The sequence below is a fragment of the Octodon degus genome, unplaced genomic scaffold (genome assembly GCF_000260255.1).
Source record: "Octodon degus isolate 3935 unplaced genomic scaffold, OctDeg1.0 scaffold00036, whole genome shotgun sequence".
Lineage (NCBI taxonomy): Eukaryota > Metazoa > Chordata > Mammalia > Rodentia > Octodontidae > Octodon > Octodon degus.
This window is the reverse complement of record NW_004524612.1, coordinates 6565056-6580623: the sequence shown is the minus strand read 5'-3', so window position 1 is coordinate 6580623 and position 15568 is coordinate 6565056. Positions and strand designations below refer to the sequence as shown.

General features: G+C 54.2%; 1 protein-coding gene across 2 annotated transcripts in view; it reads left to right on the top strand.

Annotated features, from left to right (window-relative positions):
- The window catches only part of Lzts1 (leucine zipper tumor suppressor 1), a 68711-nt gene extending 55258 nt beyond the window's left edge, over positions 1-13453 (top strand). For both annotated transcript variants that reach the window (XM_023714716.1, XM_004630625.2), the window contains exons 2-4: positions 4717-5187; positions 7114-7923; positions 10219-13453. In XM_023714716.1, the coding sequence (XP_023570484.1) occupies positions 4843-5187; positions 7114-7923; positions 10219-10884 (1821 nt within the window). In that variant the 5' untranslated portion in view covers positions 4717-4842 and the 3' untranslated portion in view covers positions 10885-13453. The remainder of the gene's footprint in view (positions 1-4716; positions 5188-7113; positions 7924-10218) is intronic.
- Positions 13454-15568: the final 2115 nt, after the last annotated feature.

Sequence of the window (15568 nt, the reverse complement as noted above, 5' to 3'; positions counted from 1 at the left end):
GAAGCACAGCATATCCTGTGTCTTATGCCCTGTGCCCCCCTTTCTCAAAAAAAAAAAAAAAAAGACTTGGGGGTGGCTAGCACGTATCCGGGGTAAAGAGACATCAGTGCTGCCCAGGGGACCAGAGGTGGCCGTGCTTTGGCCGCTCGTCTCCTCACTCTTCTCCTTTACTCCCAGCAGCCTTTGTCCTCCATCTTCCTCCCAGGCCCCGAGTTCCCAGACCTTGTGCACACCAGGTCCCCCCCCACTGTGCTCAGGAGAGTGGTGCAGTTTATGGGGACCAAAAACCTCACTGGCATTTGTCCATAAAGGAAATGCAGTGATGGCTGAGGGCAGCAGACTCTCATTTCTGTTCTAGACTTTCTTCCTTCCTGCCCCGGAAACTGGCTTTACTCCTGGACTGGGACCCAAACATCTCTAATGCTGTCATCCCCGGCAGTGTACTGGAACACATAGAGGTAGCATTTGGGCCCAGGTTCAAATCCCTCCTTGCCCACAGTTGAGTGGATCCTTGACATTGAACCTCTCTGAGTTGGTTCCAGTCTTACTTATTTTTGTTTTAGGAGCTATAGATGCATAGTCTTCACCCAGCTCGTATTGTGGTGGAGATGTACACAGAGGACAGGGCCATTTAAACACCAGTGTGAGAGGTTAAGGCAAGTTGTTCGTAAGAAATAGGCAGGTTGGTGTCACAGAAAGTAGTGGAGGAACGTGGCTTTTTTTCTGCGGGATCCAGGGGAAGCTGCCTTACTTAGGGAGCTGAGGTGGGAGAAGAGGTGGAAGGAGCAGGAAGAGTCAAGGGCAGAGGCAGGGCAGCAGCGGTGTGAGAGGTCTAGGTGTATACGGAAGGGCTTGCGTGTCAGCACATGTGGCTGCAGAGTGGACGGCAGCGAGGTAGACCCAGGGACCGAGGGGTGGGGCTCACGGTGCAAGGGGAGGAGTCTGTTCTGTGCTGAGCGCTGTGGGAGACCTAAGGCTTTTCCTTGAGGAGCCACCGCCTTGGCTCATGGTCGCCAAGAAGCAGAGAGAGAGCGCAGGAGCATGTGAGCTGGGGATGAGCTACATCCCTCACAGCCAAGCCCCGAGCCCCCACGACCCACTTCAGCAGCCAGGCTCAACCACCTAAATCTCCGGCAGCTCCCAGCAGTGCCACCCATTCCGGGTCAGGCCTTCAGCACGTGAGTTTTAGGGAGCATCCCAGATCCAAGCTGTGACGGCCTGTCTGCCCAATAGTGTAGGTGTGCCCCATCTATGTCATGGGCTCCATAAAGGGGCCACATGTGTCACCCACACATCGTAGAGGATGTCACCTAGCCAAATATCCCAGTTATTTCTGTTTGTGTCTTTCGTCTTCTTAGTGGTCTCACGTGAAAGTGAGTGTTTCCGTTTTGCTATGAAGTAACCTCCGAGAGGCTGTTCTTAGGCACATCTGGCACCATAGCCAGTGGCCCAGCCTCTGGCTGCACAGTGCTCACAAATGGGGAGCTCTAGTAACACAGCGAAGAGTCCAGGAGAGGCTTTGGGCCAAAGACAGCTTCCCCATGTGCATGAGGAGTTTCGCCTTCTCGGGCCGTAGTGAGTTAGTGGTCAGTGTGCTGGGTAGATGAAGAGCACGTTTGCCTGTGCCCGCTGCTGGGCTGGAAGGGGCGCCCTGAGCTCCCAGGAAGTGCAGAGTGGGAATGCAGTCCTGGGAAGCTGCTTCTGGAGAATGCGCTGTGAGGCTGAAGATCACGTTGGAATGAGGAACAGCAGGGACGCTGGTCATGATAGAAATAATAGCAGCTGGGCGAGGGGACACATAGCTCTATTCCCAGCACGCTGGGAGGCTGAGCCAGGAAGAACCCAAGTTGGAGTCCAGCCTGGGCCACATGGTGACTTAGCAAGACCCTCTCTCAGAATAAAAAGAGGTTGGGGATGTAGCTCAGTGTGAAGGCCTTTAATGCCAGCCCCAATATCACCAAGGAAAAGAAAGAAAAGACATTAGGTACCAGTGAAAATAGCCCCTGCTTCCTGAGTAGCTGCTGTCTGTTAAGCCCCAGGTGAACATAGCGGAGCCATCACTGAGGGCTGGTGTTTCCCACATTTCTCCTAGTGGTGCGAGGGGTAGGCCTTGCTGTGCTTCCTGGAGCCTGACAGGACATTAATTTCATAAAGGTTTTTCACACATTCGAAGACATAATTAAACTGAAATGACAAAGTGTGGCTTGCGTCCTGCTTTCATCAATCGAGTAGGGATCACACTTACTCCTAACACAACCTCCTCATCCTTTGGCGTAGCCAAGCAAGTTTGGATGGAGGTGGTGATGGTCAAGAGGCCCTGAGTCTCAGCCTTGCAGTGCTTCTCCCAGGACCAAGCTGGAGGTTTCTTTGGTCTCTTTGAAGGACAGCAGGATGATTTAGAGGAAAACAGCATTGGCTTCTTCCACATTCCCTATTATCTTTTTAATTGGCAGTTTTCTCTTTAATTGGACCTTTGGTCTTGTGACTGCAAAATTTCTCCCTCCTCTGTCACACACACCTTCCTACCTTGGGAAACCCAGCTTTGCAGAGGGATTATCCTAAAGCCAAGCCCCCTGTGTGTGGTGAGCATCCCAACCTAACTGCTGTCTGGAACCGACAAGGTGATTGTTAAATGTTCTAAGCATTAACTGTAGGAAGAGTCACTGTTTTCTAAAAATTGTTATGTGCATCTCAGAATTAGTTTGCAAAACTGGAGGTGAAAAATGTCAATTGTCTTAACCTCCAATGATGTCACACCTGGCAGTGGCGGAACTGGGAATCCAACCAAGCCAATCGCGGACTTCTCAGCAGCTGAGGTCACCATCCCTTCCTCCTCCTTTCTCTCCTCAGCCCTCTCCAGTGCAGCCTTTCTTCCCACCACTCCAAAAAACTCATCTTGCCAAGGTTTACAGTGACATCCATGTGGCCACATCCATTGATCAACAATCAGTTGTCAGGCTGAGGAGATAGCTGGGTGGTCTGAGTGCCTGCCTGGCAAGCACAAGGACCCCCGAGTTCAATCCCTGTACTACTGCATGCCATGCTGGCCCCAGGCCACGTCGGCCACTGAAAGCAGGTGTGGTGGTGCACATCTGTAATCCCAGCGCTGGAGAGGCTGAGACAGGAGGATCACTATGAATCTTAAACTGCATAGAAAGACCCTGTACCAAATAAATAAATAAAAGATTCTTTAAAATTAAAGAAAAAAATCAGTTGTCGTCTTAAACAACAACTAACAACATCCTTAGAAAAAAATCTCTTTTCCTGCTTTCCTTCTCTCTCCACCCCACCCTCGGCCACCGGGGTTTCTGCTTTTCAGTCCTCTCGCCTTTCTCACTTCATGGTGTTACTCCATGGGCCGGTCCTCCAGCTCCTCTCATCGTTCTACACTTGTTCCGTAGTGACAGCAACGAGTCTCCCCACTGACTTGTGCAGACTGGCACCCTTTATCTGCGGCTGCAGTGCCCTCCACTACCTACTGCCTGGCCCCCAACTCCTGGGACACCCAACAGGCTTTCCCAACTTGACATCTTATATCAAATCCAGCCCCTGCTCTCTGTCCCACCTCACCCCACACCCACCCCACTTGTAGTCATCATGTCCCAGTGATGGGTATCACTACTTTTGATTCCTGCCATCTAAATATTAGTCTGTTTTTCTTTTCTCTTTATTTTTTCTGTTTGGAGACATCTTTAACTTCTTGGTTCCACTGCCTTACATCTAGTCTTTTGGCAAATCCTCCTATTAACCTTAAAATTACATCTGAAATCTAATCCACAGCTACCACCCTTGCCACACAAGGTAGAGTCTTAGCCGCTCCCTTAATTGGGCCACCAGTTCCATGCCAGTGCCCCTGTCCCTGCATGTCCTGTGAAATTGTCAGCTGCTTCCAACGATCTGGAAGCTCCTCCAGGTCTAGCTGCAGCCTTTGCGGCCACCCCGGCCCATGCTGCCTCCCGCCCGCTCCTTCTCCACCCTCCTTGCTGACTTCCCAGCCTGCTGGTCGCTGGGCTGCTGTCAGCTGGCCAGGCACACTCCATCTCGGGGACTCGGGCTTTAGAGACCTGCGTTTCTCCTGGTGAGCTCCGCCTTCCAGATTCCCACATGGCTCCCCACTCACTGTTTTTTGAAATCTCTCCAACAGCCACCCAAGCCTTCTTGTCTGAGTCTGTTTTCTGTTGCTATAATAGAGTACCGCAAGCTGTGTAGTGCACGAACACTCCAGGTCTGTTGGGCTCAGGATTTGGGAGGCTGGGACTTTTACGATCAGGCAGCCACATCGGGTGGCTTCTTTGCCGCTAGTGGGGACTCTGCAGCTCCGAGGGGTGTGGGGCGTCTCTTGGCGATCCTCCTTCCCTTTTGATCTCATGTAATCCTGTCTTCTAATGCTTCCCCTCCAAAGACCGTTAAGGTTAATGACCTTGGAAATTAAACTTCAGGGACACACCCAAAACATAGCATTCCCTAGACCAAACAAGCACTTCCAGGCATTCTCTCCTACCCAGTCTGCTGTAATGTGTGGGTGGCCCTACAGTGTAGGTCTCAGATGCCCAGGCCATGGAATGGCATCTGGTCCTGGGCAAGCACCAGGTAGTGGAGAAGGGTGGACTGGATTGAGTGACAGAGCTGGCTCCTGATGCGCAGGTTCAGAAGTCACCATGTGGGCTGTGTGGAACCTGCTCTGCCCAGCTGACTTCTGCGTCTCTTGCCTTCTAGGTCTATGGCTGTCCGTGTTCTGTGAGGGTTTTGCTATGACCGTGGGCCCCTTGCAAAGTCAGATCTGCCCCTCATCGCCGCAGCCACCCCAGGCCCGCGCATCTCAGCCCCCGCATCACTGTTGCCATGGGCAGCGTCAGCAGCCTCATCTCTGGCCATGGCTTCCACAGCAAGCACTGCCGGGCCTCACAGTACAAGCTGCGCAAGTCCTCGCACCTCAAGAAGCTCAACCGCTACTCAGACGGGCTGCTGAGGTTCGGCTTCTCCCAGGACTCTGGTCATGGCAAGTCCAGTTCCAAAATGGGCAAGAGCGAAGACTTCTTTTACATCAAGGTCAGCCAGAAGGCCCGGGGCTCCCACCGCCCAGATTACACAGCACTGTCCAGTGGTGATGTCGGGGGCCCAGCTGGGGTGGACTTCGACCCGTCTACCCCTCCCAAGCTCATGCCCTTCTCCAGCCAGTTGGACATGGTAAGCAGGGCCTCTGGTGAGGGTGGGTGGACAGGAAAGGGCAGGGAGGGCCTGGGAAAGGGGGCATGGGAACCTGAGCTTGAGCAGGGAGTTAGCAGCTGTCCCTAGAGAGACTCCAGGGGTGAGTGTTCTTGCTTGCTGCCCAAGAGTGGGCCAGCAGGCCTGGAGGTCTTTGGCTGAATAAGGGCATGGATTTTGTCATCGTCATCATCAAGGGTTTGGGAAAAGAGTCCAAAGTCTGGGAGCTCAGAAAGCCCAACACTCAGTCAGCTTGGAGACTCATGAGTCCCTCCAGGGGACACGAAAACATTTCCTACAGGAAAGAGCCCAGGCTGTTATATACAGGTTGAGTTTGCTTTATGGACAAGCTTTGGACCCAGAATTCAGGTGGTTTGGGAGTTTGGCTGTGGGTCTGTGTGACACTGGGACTTGAATCCAGTTGTGCTGCCAGTGGGCTACTACCTCTCCAGCCGTTTATATTTGTGGGACAGAGCCTCATTAAATAGCCCAGGCTGGGCTGGAACTTGTAATCCCCTTGCCTTAGACTCCCTAGTATTCAGCCTGCCTGTGCCACCCTGCTTGGCTGGATTTTGGAATATGTGCCTGTCCGTGAGTTATCTTAGGCTTATGATACAGGGAGAAACAGGACATTTGCTTCATTTATACCTTATGCACAGACCGGAGATAATTCTATGTCATACTTATAATAGTTTGTTCACAATGTAAAATTTCATAGTAGGACATTTTCTACTTGTGGGTTCATGTCAGAGCTCAACAAAGTTTTGGACTTTGGAACTTTTCAGATCTGGGACCTTGGAATTAGGAATACTCAGTCTGTAATGGAAAAGGTCCCACTGTGTTTGCATAGAGCTTACAGATGTTACCTTTTTCTTTTAAAATTTTGTTTTCTGGGGGGATAGAGTCAGAGTCTTGTTTTGTATTCCATGTGGGCTGTACCTCACAAGCCTCCTGTCTTGGCCTCCCAGGTGCTAGGATAACAGGCATGCACCACTACAGACACGAGCTTCTAGCTTGTCAGAAAAATGGCTTATAAAATGCAAAGTGCTTTCACAATGGAAATTACAAGTTTAAAAAAAGCTGGGCCTGGTGATGTGTGCCTGTACTTGTAGCATTCTGGGAGGCTGAGGCAGGAGGATCCTAAGCTCAAGCCTATCATGGATAACTAAGCAAGACCTGGTCTCAGAAAATAAAAAGAACTGGTATTTGATCAGTGTGAAGGCCCTGCTTCAGGTCCTGGTTTTTTTTTTTTTTATTTGTGTGTGTGTGTATGTGCGTGCGTGGCCAGCTCAGCCCACCAGGGGGCGGGGCTGGCTGGCATGTGGTGCTGGGGGACTGAACCGTGGCCCCCTTGCTTTTAGGTTGTTCCAAGTAGGTGCTTTAGACCACTGAGCCATCTCACCAGCCCTCAGGTCCTGGTTTCATACACACACACACACACACACACACACACACACACACACAGAGGAATGGCTGTTTCCCATGATCTTCCACTTGTGGGAGGAGGCCATGTTTCAGTTCCTGGCTCCAGGCTTGATGGAAGAGGCCCTGAGGGGGAAGAGGGGACAGGTCTACAGGACTCACGCAAGCATGTCCAGCCAGCCCTTTCCTTGCGTACAGACACTGGATGAGGAGCCCTGGTGCAGCCCTCTTGGCACATGAACCTAGAGAGCATGTGTCATTTCAGGAGGTTGGCATAGGCTGGCATAGTGCCCCAGCCAGCATTAAGGACACTCCCTGGGCACAGAGGGTTCTCACTGTTGGATGGAGAGGTGTGCTGCTGGGAGAGAAAGCCACAGCATGGGCTGCAGGATCAGGGTGGCGCTCAAGGTCAGCACACACATGGGGGAGGGGTGGCCTGAGGATGGAGGGGGCACCTGTAATCAGTGTGGTTCTTTACCTCCCTAGGGCTCGGAGAAGGGCCCGGTGAGGCCCACTGCATTCAAGCCGGTGCTGCCGCGGTCGGGAGCTGTCCCGCACTCTTCCCCTGAGAGTGCTAGCCACCAGCTGCACCCGGTCCCCCCAGACAAGCCCAAGGATCAGGAGGCCAAGCCGGGCCTGTGCTCTGGGGCGCTGTCCGACTCCGGTCGCAACTCCATGTCCAGCCTGCCCACACACAGCACCAGCAGCAGCTACCAGCTGGACCCTCTGGTCACACCTGTGGGGCCCACTAGCCGTTTCGGGGGCTCAGCCCACAACATCATGCAGGGCATCCTCCTGCAGGACAGCAACATGACGAGCCTAAAGGCGCTGTCATTCTCTGATGGGGGCAGCAAGCTGGCACACGCAGGCAAGGTGGACAAGAGCGCCTCATGCGTGCGCTCCCCTATCTCCACGGACGAGTGCACCATCCAGGAGCTGGAGCAGAAGCTGCTGCAGCGTGAGGGTGAGCTGCACAAGCTGCAGCGGAGCTTCGATGAGAAGGAGTTCGCCTTTAGCCAAGCCTTCGAGGAGCGGGCGCGGCGCAGCAGGGACGAGCAGGACGGCCCTGAGCCCAAGGCTGGTGGTGGGAAGCTGAAGCAGGCAGCGTCGCAGAAGAGCCAGCGCACGCAGCAGGTCCTACACCTGCAAGTGCTCCAGCTGCAGCAGGAGAAGCGACAGCTGCGGCAGGAGCTCGAAAGCCTCATGAAGGAGCAGGACCTGCTGGAGACCAAGCTGCGGTCGTACGAGCGGGAGAAGACCAACTTTGCGCCGGCACTGGAGGAGACGCAGTGGGAGGTGAGGCCGTGCCTGGCTCAGGCTGTGGCGAGCAGGCGCTGGGGTCAGTCTTTCCCTTCAGAGGGTGCCAGCGCATACTACCCTGGCACATAGGCTCCCAGGCAAACTCAGAGCGGTGTAGCTCCAGCAGCACCCTTGAGGTGCCCAGCACAGGGTGTACCAGCCAAGCCACTGATTGAAGAGCCAGAACCCAGACATGCTGGGCCCAGCAGAGTGAACGGGCCAATGGCCACCTCACCCTGTCTGCTCACTGGGGGCTCACGGGAGGCATAGCCATGCCTGCTTTTATCAGGTCTAAGAAGAGCATAGGTTTGTTTGTGGTTTGGAGGGAAGGAATCCCACCCCTCCTAAGAGGGATTCTGTTAACGGCAAATCCCAGTGAGGGAGGCCTCCCCCAGCAGTGTAAGTGTGGTTTCTCCTTAGCCAGCGCAGATGGAAACAGGAGAGGAAAGAAAGACACGCGCGCATGCACGCATGCGCACAGGCAGACATCCGCGCATGCTCAAAACAGGCTTTAGAATGAGGCTGGGGCCGGGGAGATGAGATGGGGGCTGGGGAGATGAGATGGGGGCTGGGGAGATGGCTCAGTGGAGTAAGCGCTTCCCTGACAAGCTCAAGGGCCTGAGTTCAATCCCTAGTTCCGCCAAAAAAAAAAAAAAAAAAAAAAAATCTAGAATGAGGTGTGTGGACCTGGCCCACGCATAGCCCCAGGGACCAGGAGGGCAGCACTGTGGTTCACCCCAGAGTCCTACCTGCAAAATGGTGAGGGGCTCCGTCTGCCTAGACCAGCACTAGGCCTTAATGGGACGACTGACTCTGATATACCTGGAACTTCCCGTCTTTGTTCTGGAAAGAGGAGATGGGCGTCTGCAGGGGGAGAGAAGAGAAGCATCCTATGGAGAAGAGAGGGCTGTCTTCATTCTGACTGCCTGTCCCAGAGGAAGTAAGCCTCAGGGCTGTGACTGACCCCCTCCCCACCTGTATGGTTGCCACAGACCCCACCCTGGCTCTTGTTTCCAGCCACTTTGGGGGCATCTCAAAGTATCCGTCCTCCTTGCCCAATCTGGAGCTTAGTCATTACCCTGGCCTTGTTCTTCACCTGTCTTTGTAAAACAAAATATATTTTTTTTATTGTTTTTTGTTTTTGTTTTTGTTTTTGTTTTTTGCGGAACTGGGGATTGAACTCAGGCCCCTGTGCTTGCCAGGCAAGCGCTTATTCCACTGAGCCATCTCCCCAGCCCCCTGCAAAATATTTTTTTAAAAAAATACATAGAACAAAATATATTGTTCAACTATTTATCCTAATTATTGCAGAGAATTTATTATGAGGGAAGTTTATGGAGTTTATCAAGCACCAACTTTATTGAATCCTTGTAGCCACACCATGGAGCAGGTATTACTCCTATTCCTCGATTCAGTTAAGGACTGGGAGGCCCAATGTGCTTGAGTGACTTGCCCAAGATCTGCTACGTATTATGCGTCAGAGCCAAGATTTGATTACCAGTGTGGACACACAGTTCACGTTTTTAATCACTGCCCCTACCATATTGCTACTGTGTGACACATTCAGGATCACCCAGACCCTAAACAATGGCCAGGACTCAGGGCCAGCCTATCCCTCCACGTGACTCTGTGGCTCCCTCCATGAAACAGCTGCAGGCTTCCTGTTAGTCAGCTTTCTGCCCCTGGAACAAGATACCTGAGAAATTAGCTTATTAAGAGAAAAGGTTAACTGGCTTCCAGTTTTGGTCCTTTGGATTTAGGGCTCTGATGGGAGAGCACATAGTGGCAAGAGTGTGTGACAAGCAAACCTGCTTAGAGAAGGAGGGGAGGAGGTAAGGGTCCCATGGTGCCCTTTGAGAACACACTGACCATGACCTGGGAACCAGATATTTTACATGGGCCTCCAGTGAGGTCCAAGATCTGAGTGTCCTGCAGACTGTGCAGTGTCTTGCGGGGAGCCGAGGGGAGAGGAAATTCAAAGGAAGCCTCCAGTCTTGTTCTGGGGGTCCCTGCTCAGGAGCCACGTCTTGGTCTTCCATGACTCCTGTGCCTCAGCCAACCTGATTGACCTGGGTGTTCTGTGGAACCCCAAGTGGCCAAGACCACACAGACACACGGCTCCAAGTCAGTGGCCTTGTTCCTCACTGTCTTGGCCAGACTCCTGTGGACAGCAGGTGTGGGAGCAGTGGAGCAGGGGTGGGGAGGAGCAGCAGGCCCTGCTGGCAGGTGGGCCATGGGGCCCAGCAGGCCAGCTGACACTCACCTGTGGCTCTCCCTATCCTCACCTGGCAGGTGTGCCAGAAGTCCGGCGAGATCTCTCTCCTAAAGCAGCAGCTCAAGGAGTCCCAGACCGAGGTGAACGCCAAGGCCAGCGAGATCCTCAACCTGAAGGCACAGCTGAAGGACACGCGGGGCAAGCTGGAGGGCATGGAGCTGAGGACGCAGGACCTGGAGGGCGCCCTGCGCACCAAGGGCCTGGAGCTGGAGGTATGCGAGAACGAGCTGCAGCGCAAGAAGAACGAGGCGGAGCTGCTGCGCGAGAAAGTGAACCTGCTGGAGCAGGAGCTGCTAGAGTTGCGGGCGCAGGCTGCCCTGCAGCGGGAGAGCGCAGCCCTGGGGCCGGGGCTGGCAGCTGTGCCCACCTTCTCTGAGGACATCCCTGCCCTGCAGAGGGAGCTGGAGCGGCTGCGGGCCGAGCTGAAGGAGGAGCAGCAGGGCCATGACCAGATGTCCTCGGGCTTCCAGCACGAGCGGCTGGTGTGGAAGGAGGAGAAGGAGAAGGTGATCCAGTACCAGAAGCAGCTGCAGCAGAGCTACCTGGCCATGTACCAGCGCAACCAGCGTCTGGAGAAGGCCCTGCGGCAGCTGGCCCGTGGAGATGCAGCTGGGCAGTCCTTTGAGCTTGACCTGGAAGGGGCTGACATCCCCTATGAGGACATCATAGCCACGGAGATCTGAGGGGTTCCCTGGGGAGGGAGGGCTAGGGTCTTGTGGCAGGGGCCAGGGGCCAGCCTACTCGAGGAAGCCTCCTTGCCATCTCCCCTCCACAGCAACTCAGGCCTCCTGAGTGCAGCCCCAGGAGCTACCAGTGGTGAGCAAGGGTCACCACACTGCCCCCTTCCCCTGAGCCCACCTCGGCCACTTTACAGAGTGCTGGACCTTGGCGACTCCCCAGCTCTCCAGAAGACCGGCAGAGGGTCCCTGTGGGCTGGTTAAGGGCTCCCTGAACCTTGGTCTCTGCTCAAGCAGAGACCCTCTGCCCTGAAATGGGTTGCCAACCCTGCAGGCCAAATGGCCACCTCAAGGACAGAAGCCCCCTCCACATCTTGTCCCCGAACCCCTCACCCCAGATACTTCAGGGTGCCTTGGGGACAGAAGGGGGTCATGTGTGCCCCAAAGCCCTGGTCTGTCGTCATGACTCGAGCCCTGCTCCTCTGGCCTCAGAGGCATGAGAAGCGGTCGAGGTGCAGAGGGCTGAGCTAGGAGTACCTGAGGCATATTAGTGGTGTCTGACCTCCAACTGAGCCGTGCAGCTCCCAGACAACTGGTGGCATTTGCCTTGATGGCCACTCCTCTCAAAGCCATAGACACAGAGGCCCTGGGGCTGGGTGCTGGGACAGGGACCTGAGGGCCTGGCCTTGCAGCTGTCCCTGGAGAGCCTCTGAATGCCCCACCTCAAGCAGGCAGGGATTCTCTGGCCCATGGCCACTCTGCAGGGTCTTCTCAGACCTCAGGCTACCTGCTGACCCAGAAGGCCCCTGTGTACTCAGAGGGTGCCTTGTGATTTGGGAGTTTCCACCTGTACGTCTGGCCCAAGCTTCTTTCCTCTCCCTGTGACATCTTCAGTGTGGAGTGCTGGGTGTGCACAGGTTGGGATGGGTCTGCAGGTCTGGACAGGTGCCCAGGCATAGGAGGGGCATGCGCACACGCGCGTGCATGCGCGCGCGCACACACACACACACACACACAGCCTTATGAACAGCTGGCCGCTGCCCTTCCTCCACCTTGTGTCCCACAGAATCCCCAGGCCCCGGGCTGTGAGTCCCTGCTGAGAAAGGCCATCCAGGGACACAGCTAATGCCTGTGGGAGGCCGGGTTTTCTCTTCTAAAATGTCCAGAGCAAGGGAGAAAGAACAGCAGTTTCTTGGTTGCTAGTGTCAGAGAGTTTTCTTTCTTTTTCCCTTTCTGGTCTTCTCAGAAGCAAGCCAGATCTAGCAGGCAGCCCGGCTGCTCCACATTCTATTTTTGACACAGCCGCAGCTGCTCTTGGCAGGACAGCAAGCGCTCTCTGGATTCCTGCTCCTCACGCCTGCAGAGAGGGGCCAGGGTGGAGGAGTGACAGCGTGCCAGAGTCGGGTCCGAGCAGTCTCCAGCTCGGGCTTCCTGCTACACACAGGCCTAAGCCCAGGGCAGGAGTGGAGCTGCTCCCCTCAAGCCCACACCTGGCCCTGCACTGAGCGTGGGGCTACCCCGCCACCCACGCCACCTCCTGTTGTCCGGGTTAGGCCGTGTCTTGCTGGGCTCCTGTGGTGGGTTTTCCCTGGAGGCTGGATTGAAACCTGGAACTGCCAGGCTCAAGGGCCCCACCCTGTCCCTCTGCTTTTCGCAGTCCAAACCCCCAAAATCATGTGCTGTGTTGGAGGCCTTCCCCCCGGTGAGACTGCCCCATGGGGAGCAGGAACTGAGCCCTTCCTTGGGCTGAGGATGCCCCCAAGAGCGGGCAGGGCAGGGCAGAGGTCAAGCTCACCCACCTAGAGCTCAGTCTTCCCTTCCCATGCCCCTGTGGCCCGCCCATCTCAGATGCCCCAGTGACCCAGGCCTTGGCCACCCTCCAAGAAGGCACGCCAATACCCTCGCTGGGCTGCCAGCCACCCCTGGCCCCAGGGCGGCAGAAAGGGACACCAGATGTAAGTGTGCAGCAGTCTCCCCTTCTGTGGGCTCCGCTCTCCCCAATGAGAGCGCCTCACTATTCTCAGACCTCACCACACCGAGCCTTTGAAGGGAGACTGGGTGGCAGAGGCTCAGCAGGGCTGGGGTGGCTGAGCTCAGGGAGGCATTCTGGGGGTGCTTGCTTGCTTGGACTCACACTGCCTGTTCCTCAATAGGTCCCAGGCTCTGGGTCTCTGCAAGGAGGGGTCACCTTGGATGTCACAGGGACCAGACCGTAGGCACCTCGCAGGGGTGGGAGTTTGCTGAGCCATGTGGCCCTGACCCCAGCCTGTGCCACCTCTTAAGTATGGAGCTATCCAAGAGGAAGCCAGGCTGGGCTGTGGGAGCAGCAGCCCAGGCCAGGGATTCCCTGTGGTCCTGCCCTGCTGGAGCTTGTGACCCTGGCTGGTGCCGCCTGCTCCCTGCGCCTGACCCTGCCCTCTGCTGTCTGTGGCGAAGCTGGCTTTGGGTCGACCGGCCCTCAGAACACTGTATATAGTTATTTTCCTGTCCATTGTTTCTGGTTTGCTTTGCATTGCTTTCGATGACTTCATCTTTTATTTTTGATGTCACTTTTTGGTCATGTAAACTATTTCTGGTAATGTTGTGTTTTTATTTATAAATAAAGAATGCCATTTCTCATGGCCTCCGTAGTCACTTCTGCCTCCCACGCTGCCATCCTCTCCTTGCTGAGGGGTGGCGGCTTCTGGCAGGGCCCTCACCTCTTGAAATAAAGGATCTGGGGAGGCCTGAGAGGAAGCCGCCTGGGCCCGGGGGACAGCCAGCTTGGTGACCTTACCTGTGTACTGGGACCTGGGGCCACCGAGGGGAGGAAGGCACCAGGGCGCACGTTCCTCTGCAGAGTTGGGGTCCCGCCTGTCTCCTCAGCCATCTGCTCAGCTCACAGCAGATGTGTGGCCTGCTGCACATGGTGTCCTGGCAAGAGACCAGTGTGGCTGTTACTGCTACTACTTCAGGGCCTGACTTGGGAGGTGGTGTCAATGCAATAGCCATCTGTCCCGCCTGCCTGGTACCAGCCTGCAGGGTCCACCTTGACAAGTGTTCTTTACTGTTCTGGGTCAGACCCCAGGCCCACAGGGTGGCTGCTTGGTAATGGGAGACAGAATGGATGGACAAAGAGGGAGCTGGGATGGGATCAGTGCAATAGGGTTGGTGTCCCTGGGAAGTGACAGGCAGGTGAGGACATTGGGTCAGGGCAGGACATAGAGGAGGAACAGGAGGGAGAGGATGACATTGCACCAGGAGCAGGACTGATCCACCCAGGAGGCTCCCTGATGGAGCTGGGTGGGCAAGGAAGTCACTGCAGCGGCCCGCAAGCCAGGGGAGGTCAGCAGGCGGAAGTGACCACACGGGACAGCACCACCCTGTAATTCAAAAGCCCCGACTTTGGGACCCTTTTTAAAAAAAAATTATTTTTATTGAGAAATAAATATGAATGAGACAGTTTCACAGCTGACTAATAGGACAGTTCTGATAATCAATACACTGTACATTGTTATCTTCTTCGTGGTTATCCATGGTACAAGAAGCAGACAGGATATTCTGTCCAAACACTGTTAGTACACCTCTTCTCATTGAATTAAGCAAAAGTAGCTGTAAATTTATCCTATTTTGGATATATAAATACAAAATGATCTTTCCTTTGTATCCTTTTTTTTTTTCCAGTCAGAGGTGAGTATTCTATCGGCATCTAAATACTATAGGTGAATTCAGCTAAACAATCCAACACTGTCTAGCAGTCTATAATATTAGTAGGTTATCCTCAGAAATTATTGACTTGAGTCTTTTACAGCTCATATTAATATGGATTTACTCTATATACCTCATTTTTATACTTTTCTGATGGATGGTTAAGACCAAGATATAGCAAGACCTATGTAACAAGAAATGTAACTTTTTTATCTGATAAGGTCAGCCAAGTACTCTCAGGATTTATCCTGTAGCCCTGTACCGCCCTTTGTACATCCTTTTGTCAGTGTCTAACATGAGGATGAGTCACGGCCATTGCTTGACCAATTTGCTCTCTGTGCAAGCTTGAGAAAATGTTTTTTTCTCTCCATGTGACTCTCCCCAGGCTCACTTTACATCATCGAACACATTCCTCTGTGGCTCCATCATCTTGATCAGAAAATTTGGAGCACAACTGAGTTACATGTTGTTACAGTACAGGTTCTATGGGACCCTTTTAATGGCAATTTTTTTTAAGCCACTGAAATCAGGGTGGATTACCCCAGAATGCCTTCCAGTGGCCCCGCCTTTGCCACCCTAATATCAAGGATTGGTGTCTAAGCGGAGTCCTTGGCCAGGCCCCTGTGGGTGGAGGGGCACAACATGGGGAGCAAAGGTGTCCCCACCACTTCCTGCATAATCCTGTTGGGGACTCAAGCCTGCCTGGAGCGCCCTCACCTTATTTCAGAAAAGTAAACCTGAAAGAAAACACAGAAAGGGAGAGCTCCGACTCTGGACCATGGGCAGATCAACCCTCGGCCTCCGCAGCGCCAGTGCAGGGTATTTTTATCCAGCCTTAAGACTGCACAAGCGTGCCTATGGGGAGGAGGGCGGATCCGGAGCCTTCCCAGTTATCCTCAGCAGCAGGTGCTTGAGTTATTTGAGGAGGATCATGGTGCCCCAAATTTCTTCCCAACCCAGGCGTCATCAGGCCTGAAATAGTCACCCTTTCATTCAGCGTCGC